The sequence below is a fragment of the Macrobrachium rosenbergii genome, chromosome 36 (assembly GCF_040412425.1).
Source record: "Macrobrachium rosenbergii isolate ZJJX-2024 chromosome 36, ASM4041242v1, whole genome shotgun sequence".
NCBI lineage: Eukaryota > Metazoa > Arthropoda > Malacostraca > Decapoda > Palaemonidae > Macrobrachium > Macrobrachium rosenbergii.
The window spans coordinates 12,810,824-12,832,917 of NC_089776.1; the positions used below are offsets into that span (position 1 = coordinate 12,810,824).

At 36.4% G+C, this 22,094-nt stretch overlaps 2 protein-coding genes across 2 annotated transcripts in view; one reads left to right on the forward strand and one right to left on the reverse strand.

Annotated features, from left to right (window-relative positions):
* LOC136856635 (uncharacterized) overlaps nt 1–22,094 on the forward strand; it is a 949,691-nt gene that overhangs the window by 21,601 nt on the left and 905,996 nt on the right.
* Nucleotides 16,579–17,724, reverse strand: LOC136856633 (transmembrane protease serine 3-like). Its single transcript, XM_067134593.1, has one exon. The coding sequence runs from the start codon at nt 17,585–17,587 to the stop codon at nt 16,595–16,597; it is 993 nt and encodes a 330-aa protein (XP_066990694.1). The 5' UTR covers nt 17,588–17,724; the 3' UTR covers nt 16,579–16,594.

A 22,094-nucleotide genomic window follows, 5' to 3' on the forward strand; every position in this document is an offset into this window, starting at 1 on the left:
TAAATTTGCTTTCATTTAATGGCAGAGGCAAAACTGATGATTAGGTTATCAAGGCTTGTCCCTACCAAAGAAAGATTTTGAAGAAGAAGATTTAGTAAACAGAATCTATTAGCTATGGGGATTTGCAAACCACATAATTATTGTAATGACGTGGGTTTATAAACAGACGTAACTCTTGCGAGGATAAAGTATAATTATGTAATTGATATGCGCAAGACGCACGCTGAAACAAACGCTTTTAATATGTCGCTGATACAGGGATTTCAAAATAATCTTACCCAAGATAATCTCTTAAGAAAATGTAAGTGGGATCAAAATTATAATTGGATGAATGCATTCTGAAGCAGGTGTCAGGAGATCAGTTCAGCCACGGGTCAAAGTTTACTATTGTAGCCAGAGATGTTTAGACTCTAGTTGTCAAATTTTTCTTATCCATATTTTTCGAAGGTATTCCACACAAGTACATTTATGATATGATACCCTCATGTTTTTCAGTCACTGAATGTGCTTTTATTGAAATGTATATATATATATATATATATATATATATATATATATATATATATATATATATATATATATATATATATATATATATAATGTATAGATGTAAACACACATATACAGTGTATATATATATAATATATTTATATATGTATATATATATGAATATAAATATATAATATAAATATATATATATTTGTATATATATATACATGTATATATATATGCATATATACATATGTTTCATGTATGTGTGTATGTATGAATCCACGCTAGCTTATGAACAATCAAACACAAACAAAAATGCCATCACTTTCTATAAAAATCTCAGACCTTGCCCTCTTTCAAGATAAGATATGTGTGTGTGTGTGTGTGTGTGTGTGTGTGTGTGTGTGTTCGTTCGTACGCTTATGCCAAAGATTATCCAGAATTTTCCATGGCGATGTCTTGTATTCAAACGATCAACAGACCATCAGGTTCCACTTTCATTTTTCCCCACTCAGACGCTCATTCAACAATCTGTGCGAAGAGAACTTGTTTTCAACAGCAGCAGCTCATGAGAATTATCATCGTGTCTGTATCGCCTTAAGGCAATTTATGACTCAACGCTGGGAAAACATCGTCCTAGCCAATTGTAGTATTTTGTCTCCCACGTGAAGGTGGCATTATCGTCTTGGGCAAAGGGCGAAAGGCTAAGGGTCGCGACAGACGCTCATAATTCCTGGCTTTATAGCCTTGTTTAGGTAGGAAAGTATTACCAAGTTCACTTCTCAGAATTTATGAGAGAGATGTGTTTGTTTAGCCTGTGCCGTTTCCATTGCGTTTATAATGTATGTAGAGTATGTTTTATTTATGTATCATTCCGTTTTGCTTTAGATTTACCCGTTTTTGACAGACTCAAGACAGGTTTCCGTGAGCAGATGGCTGAATTGTGTTAGTTTTGAGAAGTCAGGTCTAAAACATGCTACATTGCGCATCAATATACAAGTCTATCTATTCATTTGTCTATCTATGCACGCATTCACGCCTGCGCATGCGCGCGTGTGTGTTTGTTTAAATGTCCTCGTAATGCTTCGTCGTAGTACGTACCGTCATCTGTGGTTCTTTCATTCATAAATTCAATCACACCGTGATATCGGGTCGTTTCGCTCATAGATTCAGACGTAATGTGACATCTGGCCGTTTCATTCATAAATTTCCTTTTAAGGTAATTGGTATTATGTGTTTTTAAGCTTGGCTATTTTTTTTTTGTGTGTGTAAATTCGAATGTGGACTCAAAGCACGGTTTCATTTTTCCTTTATGTTGCTTTTGGGAGATCAAGGATGCATCTGTTTACATCACTTTGGCATCTGTGCATCTGCGTACATTGCTTTTGCACCTGTGCATCTGTTTACATTGCTTTGGTGTCCGTGCGTCTGTTTATATTGCTTTGGTGCCTGGACATCTGTTTACACCACTTTGGTGCCTGTACATCTGTTACATCGCTTTGGCGACTGTGCATCTGTTTACGTTGCTTTTTTGCCTGTGCATCTGTTTACACTGATATGGTACCTGTGCATTTGTTTACATTGCTTTGGTGCCTGCACATCTGTTCACATTGCTTTGACTTCTGTGCATCTGTTTGCATTGCTTTGGTGCCTGTGCATCTGTGTACACTGCTTTTGCTCCTGTGCATCTGCGCACATCGCTTTTGTGCCTGTGCATCTGTTTACATTGCTTTTGCACCTGTGCATCTGTTTGCACTGCTTTAGTGTCTGTGCATCTGTTTATATTGCTTTGGCTCCTGTGCATCTGTTTATATCACTTTCTGCCTGTGCATCTATTTATATCATTGTGGCGCCTGTGCATCTGTTAACATCGCTTTGGCACCCATGTACAGTATCTGTTATAACATCGTTTCGGCACCTGTGCATCTGTTTACATCGCTTTGGTGCTTTTGCATCGGTGTATATTGCTTTGCCACCTGTGCACCTGCTTATATTGCTTTGGCACCTGTGCACCTGTTTACATCACTTTGGTGCTTGCGTATCTGTTTCCATTACTTTGGCGCCTGCTCATCTGTTTACATCTCTTTGGCGCCTGTGCATCTGTTTACATCGCTTTGGCGTTACTTCGCTTTTATGCCTGTGCCTCTGTTTATATTCCTTTGGCACCTGTGCATCTGTTTACTTTGCTTTGGCGTCTGTGCATCTGTTTACACCACTTTGGTGCCTCCGTTTACATCACTCTGGCGCCAGTGCATCTGTTTACATCGCTTTCGCTCTTGTGCATCTGTTTACATCGCTTCTGTAATGCACCATGTGTAATTTGGCCAGAATATCACCACCTGCGCACCTGTACTCATTCAGCATCTCGTCACTGAAAACATTCCTCGAGAGGGAATGAAAGAAATCGAGTGATCTGCAACGCTCTTACAATCCTCATCTCCTCGTTAAAAGCAGACATTTTCCGCGAGGTTTCGAATACGGTCCAATCCGAGGAAGCGCCGCTCTCACGATTAAGCTATAAATTCGTTACGATCAGTCGGACGAAAACATGTCTCGTGGCCGAGCGCTCGTGACGCGAATAAAGAAGAAGAAGAAGGAGGAGGAGGAGGAGGAGGAGAAGGAGAGGAAGAAAGAGAAGAAGACTCCCGTTATCATCGATGAAAAAATAAAAAGAGCCCAGTTGAAGAGAACCGGATGCCTGTACCAGAATTATTATGGATGCAATGGAAGAACGCACAGTTAGGAATCTGGCATTTTTGCTTTTTGCATCTTGCATTTTTTGGTTAAATGAGGCTATAATAATCTTTAATTCTTTTTTCACAAAGGGTGTCATTTAAACCCTGGAATGTAATATCTAATTTCATTTTATTTTTCTTACTAGTAAATAGTTTTCCATTGTGTTAATCTGTTTTTCGTTTTCATAAATGGTGTGATTTTAACCTTGGATTGTGATATCTAATTTAATTTAATTTTTCTCAAGGGTAAATATTTTTTTTCAGTGAATTTTATTAATTCTTCAGTGAATAAAACTGAATCTTTATTTTGGTGTTTTTAACGATACCACCTTTATGCTTTTATCTCCGGCGGAGAAAGAGGCGTAACAGAGATTATCTTCGTCAAATTCTGAGATAATTGATATAAAGGTCTTACTATGTCACACACATAGTTCTTACTATGCATGCACATAGTGCTTACTGTGTCATACACATAGTTCTTACTGTGTCATACACATAGTTCGTACTGTGTCATGCACATAGTTCTTACTATTTCATACACATACCGTAGTTCTTACTGTGACATACACATAGTTCTTACTGTGTCATAACATAGTTCTTACTATGTCATACACATAGTTCTTACTGTGTCATACACATAGTTCTCACTGTGTCATACACAGTTCTTACTATGTCATACACATCGTTCTTACTATGTCATACAAATAGTTCTTACTGCGTCATGCACATACTTCTTACTATTCCATACACACAGTTCTAACTGTGTCATAGACATAATTTAGTTCTTACTATGTCCTACACATAGTTCTTACTGTGTCATACACATAGTTCTTACTGTGTCATACACATAGTTCTTACTATTTCGTACACATAGTTCTAACTGTGTCATACACATAGTTCTTACTATGTCATACACATAGTTCTTACTGTGTCATACACATAGTTCTCACGGTGTCATACACAGTCCTTACTGTCATACACATCGTTCTTACTATGTCATACACATAGTTCTTACTATGTCATACACATAGCTGTGAAGCAAAGTATATCGCGCCAATAGTATCGACTCTCTCAAACAAAATCGGCTGCCTTTTGTACACTGTCCGAAGAGTAGGCTATGTATGAAGGCTATCTATTTTCAACTAATGAATTCTTATTCTTACTCCGCAAGGCTAATGGATATAATATATAAAAAGCTCAAAGAACGAAAGAGCAAAAGGTTTCCATGCCATATTTAAAGGTATTGTGTAGAGAGCATATATGGAAGTTAAGATATTTAGCATCAGCCCATAAGAATATACTGTGCATATATATATATATATATATATATATATATATATATATATATATATATATATATATATATATATAAATATTTATATATATATAAATTTTACATCTTAACATTATTATTATTATTATTATTTTTTTTTTGTCTATCACAGTCATCCTATTCGACTGGGTGATTTTTTAGTGTGGGGTTCCGGGTTGCATCCTGCCTCCTTAGGAGTCCATCACTTCTCTCACTACGTGTTATTGTTATTTTTATTATTATCATTATCATTATTAATACATTATCCTTATTCTGTGCTTGTATTAGTTCCCTTTACTTTCTTATGCTTACAAGTATATGTCTAATTGACAGACACCTTAATCAAGGGTATTTGCATAATGCTCCGCGCGTGAAGATTTATTTACATTGTATCAAACCAAAGTTTCTGCAAACGCAGCTGACCTCACATTTGTGTCAGGGTTGTTCTCCTTGAAAGATCAGATGTCTCTGCATTCGTAGGACTCGAAGACGGTGAGAAAAAGTGGTTTAAAATGCCGATTCAAGTTTATTTGATTTATTCAGTGGGATGGAGGATACTTGTTAATTTCAAGTTCCTGTGAATCGCGATGAAGGACGATAGAACACTTTTTGAAAATAATTTGTGAAGAAGGATTTACTCATGTATATATATGTACTGTATATACACACATGTATACACACACACACATATATATATATGTGTGTGTGTGTGTGTGTGCATGTGTGTTGTGTGTGTGATTATAATCCCTTTAACCTATTCAAGTCTCGCATTTTTTTACCTGTGGTGATTGTGATATACATATATATATATATATATATATATATATATATATATATATATATATATATATATATATATATATATATATATATATATAATGTACTTTTAAGGTCTTTTTTGCGCTCTCCTTCCTCCTAACACTTCAGAATTCTAAAAGTCGTCCTCAATTCTTACTACAAGACCAAACCATCTGAAAGCTCCCCTAAACCATCACTTCACTTATGCTAATCATTTTAACATCTTTGCATATTATTATTATTATTATTATTATTATTATTATTATTACTATTATTATTATTATTATTATTATTATTATTATTATTATTATTAGACTCGAAATGCAAGCTTCCAAAGAAAATGTTCATTTAAAAGAAGTAGCAGAAGGTAAAGGGAAATGCAGAAAGACGAGATCACTTATTAAAAAAGAAAAAAAAATAACAAATCAATAGATAATCAGATAAAAATGTAACCAAATTATTAAAATGCAAAGAGGACTGCATTAGGGTAGGAATGCATTGCATCTTCGCTTGAACTTCTGAAGAAGTTCCAACTGCACGACATCCTCTGAAGGGAGGCTGTTCCAAAGTCCGGCGGTGTGAGGAATAAAGGACCTCTGGAACTGAGAAATTCGACAGCGAGTCACATTCACCGCATATTGATGCGTATGTTCAGTCCTTATAACGCCAAGTCACTAAGATAAAAAGTTGTACTTTCCTTGCGTCCTGAATTGTAATTATTTGTTGTAAGCCACTCGAGTTTCACAAGAGAGTAACTTTACACCACACCTGAGGCAGTCATCATGTACATATTTGATTATTAGCTAAAGGTATTGAACAATAATATCAGAGTTGTTATTTATGAGGCATTACAGACCTGCGTTTCACAACAGACTGGTCAGTTCCTTGATGGAAAAGAAAATACCCTACCTCCATTCCATACCGGAGGACTGTGCTTCCAAGGATTCATCAAGGACCTTGGGACATCGCTGACCTTTTTTGGGCCCAAGTCAGCTGGCCCACTAATGGAATGAAGTCCTCACGACGGAGGAACGCGGCCTTGGCGGTCACAGAACTGGACTATTTTAGGCTTAGCCGGTCGTTGTGTTACCTCTAGTGTCGATGTAGGAAGATAATGCATAAATCACCCCCTTAAGAACTGAGTAGAACTTATTGACACTTACCGGAGTTGTGAAGAAGTTAAAAGGATTTTAATTTTTTTTTTTTTTGCATCTATCAGTCACTGATTAATTTGTTATTTTTCCTTTTAGTTTTCTATAAAAGAAAACTATTGTGCCGGCTTATCTGTCCGTCCGCACTTTTTCTGTCCACCCCAGATCTTAAAAACTACTGAGGCTAGAGGGCTGCAAATTGGTGAGTTGATCATCCACCCTCCAACCATCAAACATACCAAATTGCAGCCCTCTAGCCTCAGTAGTTCTTATTTTATTTAAGGTTAAAGTTAGCTATAATCGTCCTTCTGGCAACGATATAGGATAGGCCACCACCGAGCCTTGGTTAAAGTTCTATGGGTCGCGGCTCATACAGCATCATACCGAGACCACCGAAAGACAGATCTGTTTTCGGTGGCCTTGATTATACGCTGTAGCGGCTGTACAGGAAACTCGATAGCGCCGAAGAAACTTCAGCTCATTATTTACTTGCTTTAATAAGTGATCTCTTCTTTCTGTATTTCCCTTTATCTTCTGAATAATAATAATAATAATAATAATAATAATAATAATAATAATAATAATAATAATAATAATAATAATAATAATAATAATAATAATAATACCATAAATTTTAGCAGATCAATTTCAATGCTGTTTGAATGCATGGGGAATATTTATTATCTGTTACTTCAGAATGGTTTCTGGCGTCTTCCAGCATTTTGTTGCCAAACTTGGCACCAAATCTGACCATTTCCAGTTACACACAGGAATAATATCCTGGGTAAGCTTGCTAAGTGTATAATTGGTCTTTTGACTCCTTCTGTTTCACCATTTTAAGTAATAATAATAATAATAATAATAATAATAATAATAATAATAATAATAATAATAATAATAATAATAATAATAATAATATGCAAACATTGTTGCAGCATAAGATTACGAGAACAGGCAGGTAAACATCCACACCTGCTCTTTGGGCTAACGAAGGAATGACTTGCCTATGGGAAAGGTGGCTTGATTTTTTATTTGTGTTTGTTAGAATGTATATAAATTACATATATATATATGTATGTATGTATGTATGTATGTATGTATGTATGTATACACAAACACACACACATACATACGGTATATATATGTGTATATATAGTCGACGGAAAGGCTAAAGATTTTAAATGTTATTGTTTCATTTTCAACTCACAGGATCTTAGTGGTGCTGTTGAAAACAGAATCTATGATTCCGCATAAGTTTTATTATGACTTCCCTTCTGTTCACCATACTTATCAGGTATGTGTCAGAACACAACCTATTTTTTATTGCTCAAATCACTTTTAGATATTATAGGGCAGCAAGAACATCTTTGTTAAACCGTGGATATTAAAAACTGGATTTTATGATGCAAGAAAATTACCATCAGAACCGACAGGTAAATGTATACACCTATTTAGTCCTGGTGCATAAATTCTGTACAAGATTATTTGTGGCAGCTAAATGCAGAATGGAAGCGTGTCCAAGCACTGAAAGTGCATTGCATTCCTAAGTTATGCACCGACATAAAGGCTGACGTAATTTGAAAGTCATTACGGTAATTGCCAGCGTTGTCACGAATAATTGAGCACAACGCGACTTTTCTCCTCCACGCTCGTTATGCTGTTTTTTTTAACAGTGTTAATTTGTGTATTTTACTTTTGTTTCGTATCGAGGAGGTAAGACAATTTTACACGTTTTTAGCTGAGCGCTGAATCATTTTAAATATGCATTGAAATTTGTTTTTAGTAAACACTCAGATGTAATTTAAAGGGGAACAGAAATGAATTAAGTTTTCTTTCATTTCTAATAAAAGTGTTTTCAGTTTCTTTGAATAATTGTTTTTGCATGAATTAATTTTTTTTTTTGGAAAGGTAACGTAATTGTAAGAGTTTATTAGTTAAATCTTAAATTAAATTAAACGCTGAACAGAAATGAACTGATTTTGATATTTATGTCAAACGAAAGTGTTTTCAATTTCTTTGAGTAATTGTTAGCATAAATTAAATTGTTTTTGTTGGGGAGTTAACACAGTCATAAACGTTTATTGGTTAAATCTTAGATTTTGGAAATATATTAGATATTCGTTGCAAATACCTTCAGTTTAAAAACATTCATATGGTATTTAAAGGGCAACAGAAATGAATTGATATCTGTATTATTTTAAACGAATTTGTTTTCAATTTCTTTGAATAATTGGTTTTGCATAAGTTGAGTTTTAACTCAAAAAACCTCTCATAATAAATAAAAGTAAACTCTAATAATAAATTAGGTTTCAACTCTTGTAATAATCTTAACTGTAGTTTGCTCGGCTGCATATTTGTTTGTGTAAGTTGGTGAACCTTCCCGAATGTATGAGGAAGACTCACTCACAAGGGTCATTATGAGGGGCTGAGGTTCGACGAACCTTGAGTGGTTCAGAGGTTGTGCTCTCTCTCTCTCTCTCTCTCTCTCTCTCTCTCTCTCTCTCTCTCTCTCTCTCTCTCTCGTCATTTGCATTTTCTGCTCTCGACCTCTTCAATTCCATACCATGGAGCATTTTTGTTTCTCTCTCTCTCTCTCTCTCTCTCTCTCTCTCTCTCTCTCTCTCTCTCTTCATTTGCATTTTTTTGTACTTTCGACCTGTTCATTCCATGCTGTTTTCTCTTTCATGCTTAATTCTGAAACATTTTCCTTCTCTCTCTCTCTCTTGTTTATCATTCCAATTTGCACCGCCACGAAGTGTCATCTTGTCCCGTGAGAACATGTTGAGTACCGTGTTCCCCACATCGCCCTTCGGATAATGGCTCCCCATTCCATTATAATGACACCCTAAAACACCTGCATCCACTACTTTAATGTCTTAAGTATGGGAACACTGCGAGCAGATTTCCATACCAGTCGAGGCTGCGGTAAATGACATTAGGCATTGCCCTCTCACTGTTGCGTTCAGGTGCGTTCACACCACAGTAAAACGTGTCATCAACACAAGTCGGCAACTTATCTCATACATGTCAAAAACAAGTTGAAAACATGTCGACGATCGTCGTGTACTTGTATTCAACTTGTTTGCGATATGTATGAGATACGTTGTCGACTTATGTTGATGACATGTTATGCTGTAAAAACATTTCATGGACACATATTAGCAACTTATCTCATACATGTCACAAACAGGTTGAAAACAAGTCGGCGTTCGTTGGTAACTTGTATTTAACTTGTTTGTGATATGTATGAGATAAATTGCTGGCTTATGTTGATGACATGTTTTACTGTAAAACATGTCACCAACATAAGCCGGCAACCTACTTCATACATGTCACAAACATGTTGAAAACAAGTTAACGACCGTCGTAGACTTGTATTCAACATGTTTGTGATTTGTATGAGATAAGTTGCCGACTTATGTTGATAACATGTTTGACTGTAGCGTGGACGAACCGTTAAGTGTTTTCAGGAGGGCTTCGTGCCCACGAAGGCGATGGGGCCTCATCAGGCGGTGCCTTTGATGTCTCTCCTTTTTGGAAGGTGCCGTGTTGAGGTACAGCGTGGCTCTGCAAAAGCTTGCCCTTAATTTTTCCTTTCATTTTTAATTTTATTTACTTTATTTTTTTATACATATTTTTTATAAAATTACGGGCTGGTATTAGGACAATAGGCTTTATAACTGCAGAGATTGTCATAGAGCTTTTGGAAGACGTCATGTTTATTATTATTATTATTTGGAAAGTGAACCCTATTCATAGGGAACAAACCTACAGGGGCCACTGACTTGAAATTCAAGCTTCCAAAATGGTGTTCATTTGAAAGAAGTAACAGGAGGTAAAGGCAAATAAAGAAAGAGGAGAACCAGTAATTAGAAAAAAAGATAAATAACAAATTGATAAATAAAATGAAAATAAAGTAATGTTGTTTCTCTCTCTCTCTCTCTCTCTCTCTCTCTGATTAACATAATGTTGTACTCGCTCTCTCTGAGAAACATAATGTCGTTTCTCTGCCTTTCTGAGTAACATAATGTTGCTTCTCTCTCTCTGAGCAACATAATGTTGTTTCTCCGTCTCCGAGTGTGATGCTTTTATAAACGTTTTAGTCTTTCGATAGAGGTTAATCCGCAGTGACGTTAGGGTCGAAGGTTAAAGGCGAAGGTCACCTCTTTTGCTTTCACTTTTTCTTAACCATAGAGAGGAAGTGATGCCATAGTCGTGAGGCGGCTTTTAAAACTGGCAGGGATTAAATGCTTTAGGAAGATTCTCTCTCTCTCTCTCTCTCTCTCTCTCTCTCTCTCTCTCTCTCTCTCTCTCTCTCTCTCTCTCTCTCAGAGATCAAAGGAGTTCAAGCAACAGTTTTAACTAAGAGTGGACAAAAGTTTCTCTCTCTCTCTCTCTCTCAGAAATAAAAGGATTTCAGGTACTAATCTTAACTAAGAGTGGACAAAAGTCTCTCTCTCTCTCTCTCTCTCTCTCTCTCTCTCTCTCTCTCTCTCTCTCTCTCTCTCTCTCTCTCTCTCAATTTCAGGTACTAATTTTACCAAGAGTGAAAATTAATCTGATGATTTTTATCAGAATGTGAAATGAAAATCCAAGTATCTGATTACATTGGACTCAGAATATGTCACATATCTTTGATGTTCACAGTAACAAAGCGCATGATCATTTTTCAATACATACATACATACATACATACATACATATACATACATACATACATACTTAACATGTAAGTAATATCAATGGTTTTAGATAGGTGATTGTCAAAGATATGATAAATTCCCAAAGAGAACGAGAACAGTGACATTTGCTTATCTCTGCTGTTCTTGCATTGTGAAATAAAAGATCAATATTATTATCATCTTCATTAACCTGATACATGAACATGAGTAATTGCGCACAGACCATATAGAACGACCACTTAGGGTAGGTTTTTTTAAGCTGACGGTAAAAATCGCCCTCCGACATCAATGTAACCCATTGGGGGTGCTGAGCAGCACGAGTAGCCAATCCAATCAAGGGTAACTTAATGATATCGCCTGCGGATATTTACGGTCACCTACACAAAGATGTTTTATTAATAAAGTTAGGACATTGCTTACTTATACATTTGTTTTTTACTAATGCTTTGCAAAGAGTTAAGAAATAATCGTTTGCAAATTGATTAAGAAATAAGAACTTGGCAGTGGTTTTATTCTCTATTGTTTGAAATGTAATATCAGAATAGTGTTAGCTAGATATAAAAGGTCTTATATTTGAAATACCACGCTACCTTTATAGCCTGAAGGTGTTTTTGAAGTTTCTAAAGAAATCTTTCTTCCATTTAGTGATGGTGGACAAAGGTAGATTCTCCTTTAACACTTCGAAATCTACCAAGCTGAACAGAGAGAGAGAGAGAGAGAGAGAGAGAGAGAGAGAACCGCCAGTCGGTTCACTGGTCATATTGTCGATAAACAGGAAAGTAACACAATGAGGTTTTTAAGATACGGCACGGTGGTCACAAGCGGCCATTCAGAGACTTTTCTGAATCGTGACGAACGATATCTTTGTGAGAGAGAGAGAGAGAGAGAGAGAGAGAGAGAGAGAGAGAGAGAGAGAGAGAATTGTTTTTTCTCGCTACCGACCAATTTCCAAATACTGAGATGGCATTATTGATGTTGTTTAGTTTACTAAAATGGAAACATCTATATTCGCTGTCGAGCGTTTTTCAAATGATGTAAGGTGCAGTACAGATGTTGCGGCTTAGTTTTCTAAAGAGAGAGAGAGAGAGAGAGAGAGAGAGAGAGAGAGAGAGAGAGAGAGAAGAGAGAGCATCTAATCTTACTGCTGACCAATTTTCAAAATGATGTGAGTTGTAGTACAGATGTTGCAGCGTAGTTTCCTAATGAGAGAGAGAGAGAGAGAGAGAGAGAGAGAGAGAGAGAGAGAGAGAGAGAGAGAGAGAGAGAGAGAGAGAGCATCTAATCTTGCTGCTGACCAATTTTCAAAATGATGTTAGTTGCAGTTACTGCTTAATTGTTAACTAAAAGACTTTATTTCCATTTTCTCACGTCCTCCATGCTTTAGCTGGGATGAGAAACTCTGACGTCTTTTAATATCTTTGAATATTACGCTATTTTAGGCTAAGAAACTCCACGGCGTAACTAATGAGCGCAAAGCTAAAATCATAATCTTTTATTTTGGTTACGCACAACCCGAGGCATTTTAGTTTAGATTGTGAAGTCTTTGTCAAGATTATGAAGGATTTATATATATTATATATATATATATATATATATATATATATATATATATATATATATATATATATATATATATATATATATATATATATATATATATATATATATATACACACACACACACACACAAAGAAATCTTTATATATATATATATATATTTTATATTTAATGGAAAAATCACACACACACTGAAAAGAAAGCTTTTGTTTCAAGTGATTTTCCGTTTAATGGAAAAATCATAATTGCGTTGGTGTTACCAGTGTAATTAAAATCCGGTTGGTGAGTTTAGGTAAAGTCGGCCTTATGCCACCAGGACGAACCTTTGCTCTAATTGTCTTGTCTTAAGGGCTAAATAGGATTACGATGGCAGGTGTGGACCTCCGGACCATCTTACCCAACCAAGACAGATTATAGGACTCTAATCACGTAACAACTGTCAATTTTAGAATTTGGATTATACTGAAATCGGGAGACAGCAAAGTTCTTTTCGCTGACAGCTTAGAAGAAATGAGTATATGCTAGATTTCAACGTGGTTAAGGTCTTCTGCAATCATACACTCTTATGCTAGCTCATACGTCAACAGAAATAACTTTATTATTGACATTTGCATAATTATATATATGTATATATATACAGTATATTATATATATGTATACATATATAATTATATATATTCATATATAATTATAATCACTTTAGCACGTGATCCGTTTATCACACATTACCACAGGTGAAAAATAAGAGACGGGTTGTAGGTCCTGACCGGTTTTCGGTTTTATTTCCAAGTCAATGGCTTGGAAATAAAGTCGAAAACCGGTCAGACCTACCCTGTCTCTTATTTTTCACTTGTGGTAATAATTATATATATATATATATATATATATATATATATATATATATATATATATATATATATATATATATATATATATATATATAAAGGCCTGTACGTAATGCACAATCACCAAGTTATGTTAAGGGAAATACTTTGATAAAGTAACTGCTTTTTCAATATTGTAAAAACTCTGGATCAAATTGGTTAACATGCCTGATAAATGTGGTAATATATATATATATATATATATATATATATATATATATATATATATATATATATATATATATATATATATATATATATATATCTATATATAGATACAATGTTTGATGTATGTATATATAGTATGAGAATAGACGTATTTTATCATTTAACGGATTGCATAATTATATCATATAACTGTTACAAATATAGGCAGACAAACAACGTATGAATGACACCAGTAATCTTCTTGAAACCCTTCAGTTGAAACCATCCCCATTAGCATTATATTCAAAACAACATCGAAGATCAAGGTCAAGGAGAAGAACATCAGAGCCTATAAGCGAGTTCTTGCGCCACACTTGAAAAAAAAAAAAACTGAGGGTCCTCGTCGAAGTGACTCATCTATGCATAGCCTACGTACGCTCAGAGATTTTGTTAACTATAGGAGAACGCTCAGCTGATTCTCTGAGTGTGTCGTGAAGGAAAACAAAAACGGCCGGTGTGATTGTTTGTGCAAGGGAACTCCCTCCTTCAAACCCCTCGTCAGGTGTTTTGGAAGGAGGTGCTTGTTCAAGTGTTCTACGAATTGGTGTTCACCTGTAATTGTAGTGAAGGTATGCGGATTACACTTACGTCATTACAAATACGAATCTTTCTTGTTCATATATACGCATGTGTATATGATACACAAAACAATACGCACATACACACACACTATTTTTGCGAAATTGTAGTAAAAATCCCAACTTGAACTGTCTGACGAATCTGCATTTGTCTGTTAAGTGAAGATTTACAAAATGTATTTTTGTCAGGATAAAGACGAATATCCTTTCCTGTTCTCATATACGCATGTGCGTATGATACGCAAAACAATACAATGCACACACGCGCGCACATACTATTTTTGCGTAATTATAGCAAGAAACCCCAATTTCCGGAACTTTCTGCAACTCAGTTTTCAGATAACACACCCGGACTTAACAAGTTTAAAAGGATACAACATTATATAGCCGATTTGTCAGAAGTAAACGGCTATATGCAATGGTAACTTGACCTTCACTTCATACCCTTGAACTTGTTGAAATGATACGTTCCGTCGTGGTTACTCTTAGTAACCATTTCCGATTTGTCTCCGTCTGAACGCAGCCCATCGTGTTCTCACGATACTCGGGGCAGAATGAACGCACCCCCATAATAGCGCGTGACCTTGATCTCTCGAACCTTCTTCACCGCTTATGGTTGTGTTCTCTCTCTCTCTCTCTCTCTCTCAGATCGGTATGAACAAATGTTATTAAAAATGGAGAACAAATTTCATAATGGAATACGTCTCGCCGAATGAGTCCATACAGACTAATTTTCCTGTTCAGCTGGAGGTGATCTCTTTATATAACAGTTTATGTTTGAGTTAACGACAAATTTTTGTTATGAATATTTCCATTTTATCACAGAACTGACCTTAAAAGAGGAGCATGATATTTGAGATTTTACCGGAGAGTCAGCTTTCGATCCCAGAATGCCATTCGAAAGCCAATTCAGCGCACGAGTGCTACAGAGGGCACTTAAGAGACCTATTATTAACTTCAAAAACATCAAAATTTTGGAGGGCCCTCCTACCTGTTTTTTAAAAGTTACGTCTTTAATTACTCAAAAGTCTACTTCTACAGTATCTTTGTGGCTCGTACCTTGGTTCAGTTAACGTGTATAAGTATTCGCTTCAGGTGTAATATGCACAAGCCGGGAAATCCATTTTGTCAAAGTAGGAAAACTACGGCGCTCCCAAGATGCATAGCTTATAGGACGATACTTCAACAGATTAATTTTTCTCATGTTTTAACAAGCGGATTATTTGTAAGTCAAATTTGGATGGTAGGAATACTCATCAAGATACCGAGAAGCTTCCTACTCCTGCCTTTGTGTCTGAATGAATATAGAAAAGGCCAAAGTTATAAAGGAACAATACAAAGATCAGAACTTCGCAGCTACATTACATTGCCATTCGGGAGTTAAGTGCGCAGTATATTTACCTCTAACCTGTTTAAGAATAATGGTTTTCGCAGTTCATTAAGGGCTATACGATTACTAAGACGAATATTTTTTACTGTAATACAACAACATATGAAGATAAAAAGGCCCGTAAAACACTTAAGATCTTCTTGATTTTGATACAGTTTTAATTTTAATTTTAACAAAAAAACTGGTTGGATATAGACAATGAATAGGTAATGGGCTAATAATCGCATCAAGTGTTTGAAAAACTAGACGTATAATCTGAGATGATTTCATGAAGTTTGTCCGTGAACTTCGTCGTTCGTTTAATACATAGGCAGCCTTTACTTCGTCTCTAGATTTTAACTAACTTAAGTCTATTTATTGACTGATTTACTTTGTCTTACCATGGAAGGTAATGAAATCGCACATTTCATGATGTCTACCATGATTTAGTAGACAGATAATTTTATGATTATATTGCACAGGGTCACAGTATATACTTTTAACAAAAAGTACCAGACACACAGTGATTTAATAAACTTTCGTTAACTCAGTTTTTACATTTTATAATTAGGGAGTTAAGAACATTCCTAGTTGGGTTATGGTCACTGATATTCACTGGTCATGAACAATCTTATTTTTGCAACACTTATTCGGCTGCAATGATCGTCAGTCAGGTATCAGAAATTATTCAATATAACAAGCACTATTAAGAATTAGGTATTTTTAAGTTACTTAATACACTGTAAAACGACCCTAAGGGAAGTGTCATTTAAAATATGAAAATTTTTAAAAGTGGAAAATGGAAAATGGGTAAAAAATTCATAATACTTTATTTTCCAAGAAACACTTCATGCAGCCAGTCGGTAAATCTATAGAGATTGGTATAAACTCCTGGGAAATTAGGGTTCCCGCAGCCCTTCCCAAAACTGATGACAGCCAGCGCTTGCCAGGACCCATCGCTGCCCACAGCTAACAAGGGCCCGCCTGAGTCTCCTAAGCAGGAGTCGAGGCTTCTCTCGAGGCTCCCCGCGCAAATCATGTTCTCATTAAACAAATGTTCATACGAGGAGGAACATTTCTCCATCTCCAGCACTTTTATTTCCACGTGGTTAAGGACGGGGCTGAATGACTCTTCCTCCTCGCTGGTCTTGCCCCACCCCACAGCCACCACGGGTTGTCCCACAGTCGCGTCCTTCTTGGGCAGACACACGGGGGCCACGAGCAAGTCGAACTTCAAGGGCTGCACCAGCTCGAGGACGGCCACGTCGGAGTCGAAAGCGCTCCTGTTGCCGAAGGACGGGTGTATGTTGATGGCCTTTATCGTGGCAACGATCACCTCCTCCTCGGCCTTGGTGGTCCCCGCAGCAATCCGCAGATGCTGCGGCAAGCTGCTGAAGTAGCTGACGCAGTGCGCCGCTGTGATGACGTGGGTCTCCGTCACGAGGAACCCGCCGCAGAAGTGCTGGCCCCACGAGAACCTCACGCTCACAATCCATGGCCATTGCATGCTTTCCGATTCGATGCCACCCACGATTCGAGGTTGGGCGGCCAGCCCGCAGTTGGTGGGCAGTATCTCCGAGACATTGCTCCTTCGGTGGGTGGCTTCCGAAGCGTTGGTAGCCTTCGGCGGGATAACTTCCGAGGTATTGGCTACGGAGCCTATTTCCAAGGCATTGTTTCTGTGAAAAGAGTCTGTTGTGATGGCCGTTAGCAGGAGACAGCAGAGGAAATTTCCAGGGACCATGACAGAGGCCGATGGGACACTGAGAAAGGTTTGCTGTTGAGAAAATCTGTTTTTCAAGACTTCCACTAAGTGCTGCATGAAAAGAGCTGTTAGCTGTTGTTCGTAGATATGGTAGTTACGTCTTTGTTTTTGTTATTTCTGGAATTGTCGTAGGTTTTAACAAAATACATACCATTTACCACGTCTTTGCTACCCATTATGAATATGAAATATGTTTGTACACGTATACATACAAATGTGTCGTAACCTGCAATTGCTTATTGACAACTTGCACTTATGTATATTATCTGTATCGCAGTGTATATATATTCATCCTTACATAAATTGCCTTGTTCAGTTAACTACCCGTAACTCCTAGTTTATTCTGTATGAATAACTTCTAATATAGTCAACAAGTCTGGGCTTTCTTTAAGGAAACATCAAAACATGCAGACACTGAATGTAGAAATGTTAACTGATGTTACAGAATTGTAACTTCGCGTTAAAACATTTAATTTCCAAGAAAGTTTTAGTTTTAAAAGAACGTTTTTTGTTTGTTTATATGACTTAGAATATATACAATTAATTTTTCTCCCACAGTGACATAAATCACGTAACTTTTTCGCGCTGAATGTAGAAATGTTAAAAGATAAAACAGAATTCTCTGTTCACGTTAAAACATTAACACTTCGAAGTAGGCTTCAGTTATAAGAGAAAGCTTGGTATTTCGGTCACGTGACTTAGAATTTATAAATAATTTTCTTTATCCTACATTCACATATCACATCACTTGATCAAACAGAGTCTGAACAAGTCCTCTGGTGTATTTTCCGATACCCAACCGCCAAGAAAAAGATGAATGACAGCGAAACGATTCCGTTAGGGCACTTGCTCTCCACAGAGCCTTAGGCAGTTGCTAATGCCCTATCGATGCCCTGAGGCAAAGGCCCCATCAGCGCCCTTAGGCTTCTTAACGGTGCCTTGCGAATCACGTCAAAGCTATTCCATCCGCAGGGATGTTAATCAACTTGACCCAGGCGCCTTCTTTTGTTTTTGTCAGAGGGTAGTTCGGATATCTGCGTGCGCGTAATTCGTTTGACCTTGGGCACCATGTGATAATTAGCCATGTCATACCCTCCTTCCAAACCACTTTTGAAGCTATTTCCGCATTCAGAACGTTACAAATAGTTTGGATAAAAGATGAGTTACTTTTCTCAAACGAATTAGTTCTTAGTTATTTTAGAAGCTAAGTACACAGTGGACAGAGGATCTCCGTAACCACTGAATAATATTCTTTGGTTGTTTCTTCTACGAGACAGCCAAAAGATGGAGTATGAGAAGTTGGACAGCAAAGTAAAGGATCCAGGCCATAAAGGAGATAAAGTGCAATGATCTGAAGATGGAACTGGGAGAAAACTCCCACAGCTGCACTAAAAAGTAATAGTTGGAGAGGATGGACAGCAAGACTGAAGGAAAGAAGAGGGAATGGAAGTAAGGTAAAAGGCTAAAAAGTGGGCGCAGCTATGCTGGAGTGACTGCAAACGCCCTTCAGTAATGCTTACAGTGCGCCAAGTTTTAAAATGTGATATACATAGCAGTCTTAACCGTTTAAATGAGAGTTAAGTGGTTGTTTTCCTGTCTTCAGGGAATTCAGTCTTGAATTCGGGCGTTCAAGCTTGAATTTGGAAGTTCAGTCTTTCATCGGGAGTTCAATCTTGAATTCAGTTAGATCTTGAATTTGGAGGTTAAATCTTGAATTCGGGAGTTCACTCTTGATTTCGGGAGTTCAGTCTTGAATTTGGGAGTTCATTCTTAAGTTTGGGAGCTCAATCTTGAATTTGGAAATTCAGTCTTAAATTTGGAAGTTCAGACTTGAATTTAGAGTTCATTCTTAAATCCGAGAGTTGTCTTGAATTCTGAAAGTTCAGCCTTGAATACCGAAACTCAATTTCGAATTTTGGAGTTCAGTCTTGAATTCGCGAGTTCACTCTTGAACTCGGAAATTCAGTCTTGAACGCCTAACGTCAGCATTTGCCTGTTGAAAGCTTGAACAGCTTAAACGTTATTCAATTTTGTCTCACTTGTGTCAAATATGCCCTTGTTAGATTTATCAGATGTTGTGTTACATCTCTCTCTCTCTCTCTCTCTCTCTCTCTCTCTCTCTCTCTCTCTCTCTCTCTCTTGCTATGAGATAAAGAAATGGCAAACTGCATCTTACTTGTATATGATTTTATGTGGATTATAAGCCATGACTTCGTAAAAATTGCTTCACGGTACACGAGATGCTTGTTCTTCGAAAATTTGTGGTTTGATGAAAATTTCTTGAGGGTTTCTCGTTTTTTTTAATTTTTACACATTTTCCTTATTTTTTTTTGCGTAGTTTTATTAATGTTGACGTTCTTTGCATACTTTCCGTAAAGTAAATCTTTGCACAGATTTTACAAAAATGTCATCTTCTCATATTTAAGACTTGAAGTCCTTTACGTATTTTTTGATAAATTATTTGTAATTATTCTTGATGAAGTTTTCCTATTTTTATTAGCTTAGAATTTTTTCTGACCTTTACAGATATTTGATAATGTCCTCCTGTTATTAATATTATCAATATTTTCATTGAATATTATTGCTGCTTCAAGTCAAAATGACAAATATAGGCGAGCTGTTAGCACGAACCTCCAATGAAGAGAAGTCCGCAATAAGGAAAATAGAAAAAGTCTTCTACAAATAAATGCAGCTGAAGCAGCAATAATATTCAATAAAACCTGTTTAAAAGAGGGTCTGCTGCCAAATTATTATTAATATTATTATTAATATTATTATTAATCTCGTGAGCATAATTTGCTAAGCAAAAGAGATTTATGATTGATTATTTAACTCTTGTGAGTTCAGACCAATAGTGCCGTCAGTTCACCTCACGCAGTGAACTGTAGGCATTATATAAGGTTCTTTGCAGCGTCCCTTCGGCCTCTAGCTGCAACCCCTTTATTCCTTTTACTGTAGCTCCGTTCATATTCTCTTTCTTCCATCTTACTTTCCACCCTCTCCTAACAGTTCTCCTGTTACACCTTTCAAACCTTTTTACTCTGTTTCCCTTCCATAGGTCCCAGCGCTTGGCCTTTGTACTAAATTTTATGTTATGTTTTATTCTCTTCTTTAGCTTATCAGTTTTTCTTCTTTCTGTTTATCGTATAGTTTAGAGTTAGGGCAGATGTGAGGGATGATAATTCGATTAAAAAGGAAAGCTTGAGACAAGCTAATAGAAAACTAATAAAAAAAAAAAAACAGCCACGTGTAGAATAAAAGTGGAAGACATTTTTGAAAAATATTTATGAGCCCAAATTTTCTTTTCGAGTCAATGAAAATTCCCTTGAAAAACAAGGAGGTCATGCAGTCTGTATACTCAACATCTTTAACACTTCCGCCAAGCGCATTATGTTACGGAATTTTACTTGTTTTTGTTAAAGAAAAAAAGAGAACATTTCTGGGGAAGTACAAGCAAATTAAAGAAACCAAAAAAATGTGAAATAAAACGTTATCATGGTGACTGCCGTTTGACCCACTTTTGAGTGACATTGTCCAGTCATCTTGGTTTCTCAGCCGTTTTTATTTCTCTCACCCGCTTCTCAGCTCTTTCTCTCACCTGTTTCTCAGCTCTCTCTCTCTCTCTCTCTCACCTGTTCCTCAGCTCTTTCTCTCTCTCTCACCTGCAACGTAACGGGAGGCGTGTTCGTGTGTGTGTTTGTTTGTAAGACTGTCTGTTGAACTGACCACTGGTTACTCGGAAGATGTGTGATAATATTTTACAGTTATATTATTCTTTTGGGATTTTCTCATAGTTTCCCCCGCAGGGCTCTTTCTAGTTCACGGTCTTTCTGGGGCGCTGTCCTTTCTTTGCTGTGTGGTAAGATATATATATATATATATATATATATATATATATATATATATATATATTTGTTATATATATATACATATATTATATAATATATATATATCATATATATATATATATATATATATATATATATATATATATATATATATATATATATATATAATATGGTAACTACTATGAATATTTGTATTTACATTTACAATAATACGTGTTTATATCATGTATATAAACTCGGATGTAGAAGCAGATTATTAAAAATAATTTCAAATTTATCAGGAGATTACCTACTACTAATCTCTAGTTAGCATTCATTCAAGGCCTGTCTCCATGTTACGTTGTATCTGTGGAACACCATTATTTTGTCTTCCACCTTCCCCAGTCTTTTCCAAAACCTAGGTAATAAGATTTAAACCAACTCGGGGAAAATATAACTCTTTTGGCCATCTGCCATACGCTCTGTTTCAACGGGGAGTTTCCTCTGTAACCTAAATCACGAACTAGCGCTTCTAACTAGCTTTTGCAAACCGTGAGAAATATATATATATTCTTTTGAGGTGCCAAAGTGCCATTCCCGTTACTGCAGAATTATGGAAAGGTCTTCGTGGGAGTCGCCTTAATGGCGATGCTCATAAGCCGAAAAGATTGTTTAATGCCACTTTGATGGGCCATGGGCCAGTGGCTTAATTATCCTGGCGCGCAGGTGTTGGTTTA

Coding starts and splice junctions, on each gene's coding strand:
- LOC136856633 (XM_067134593.1), bottom strand. CDS start 17,587: ATGCAGCACTTAGTGGAAGTCTTGAAAAACAGATTTTCTCAACAGCAA.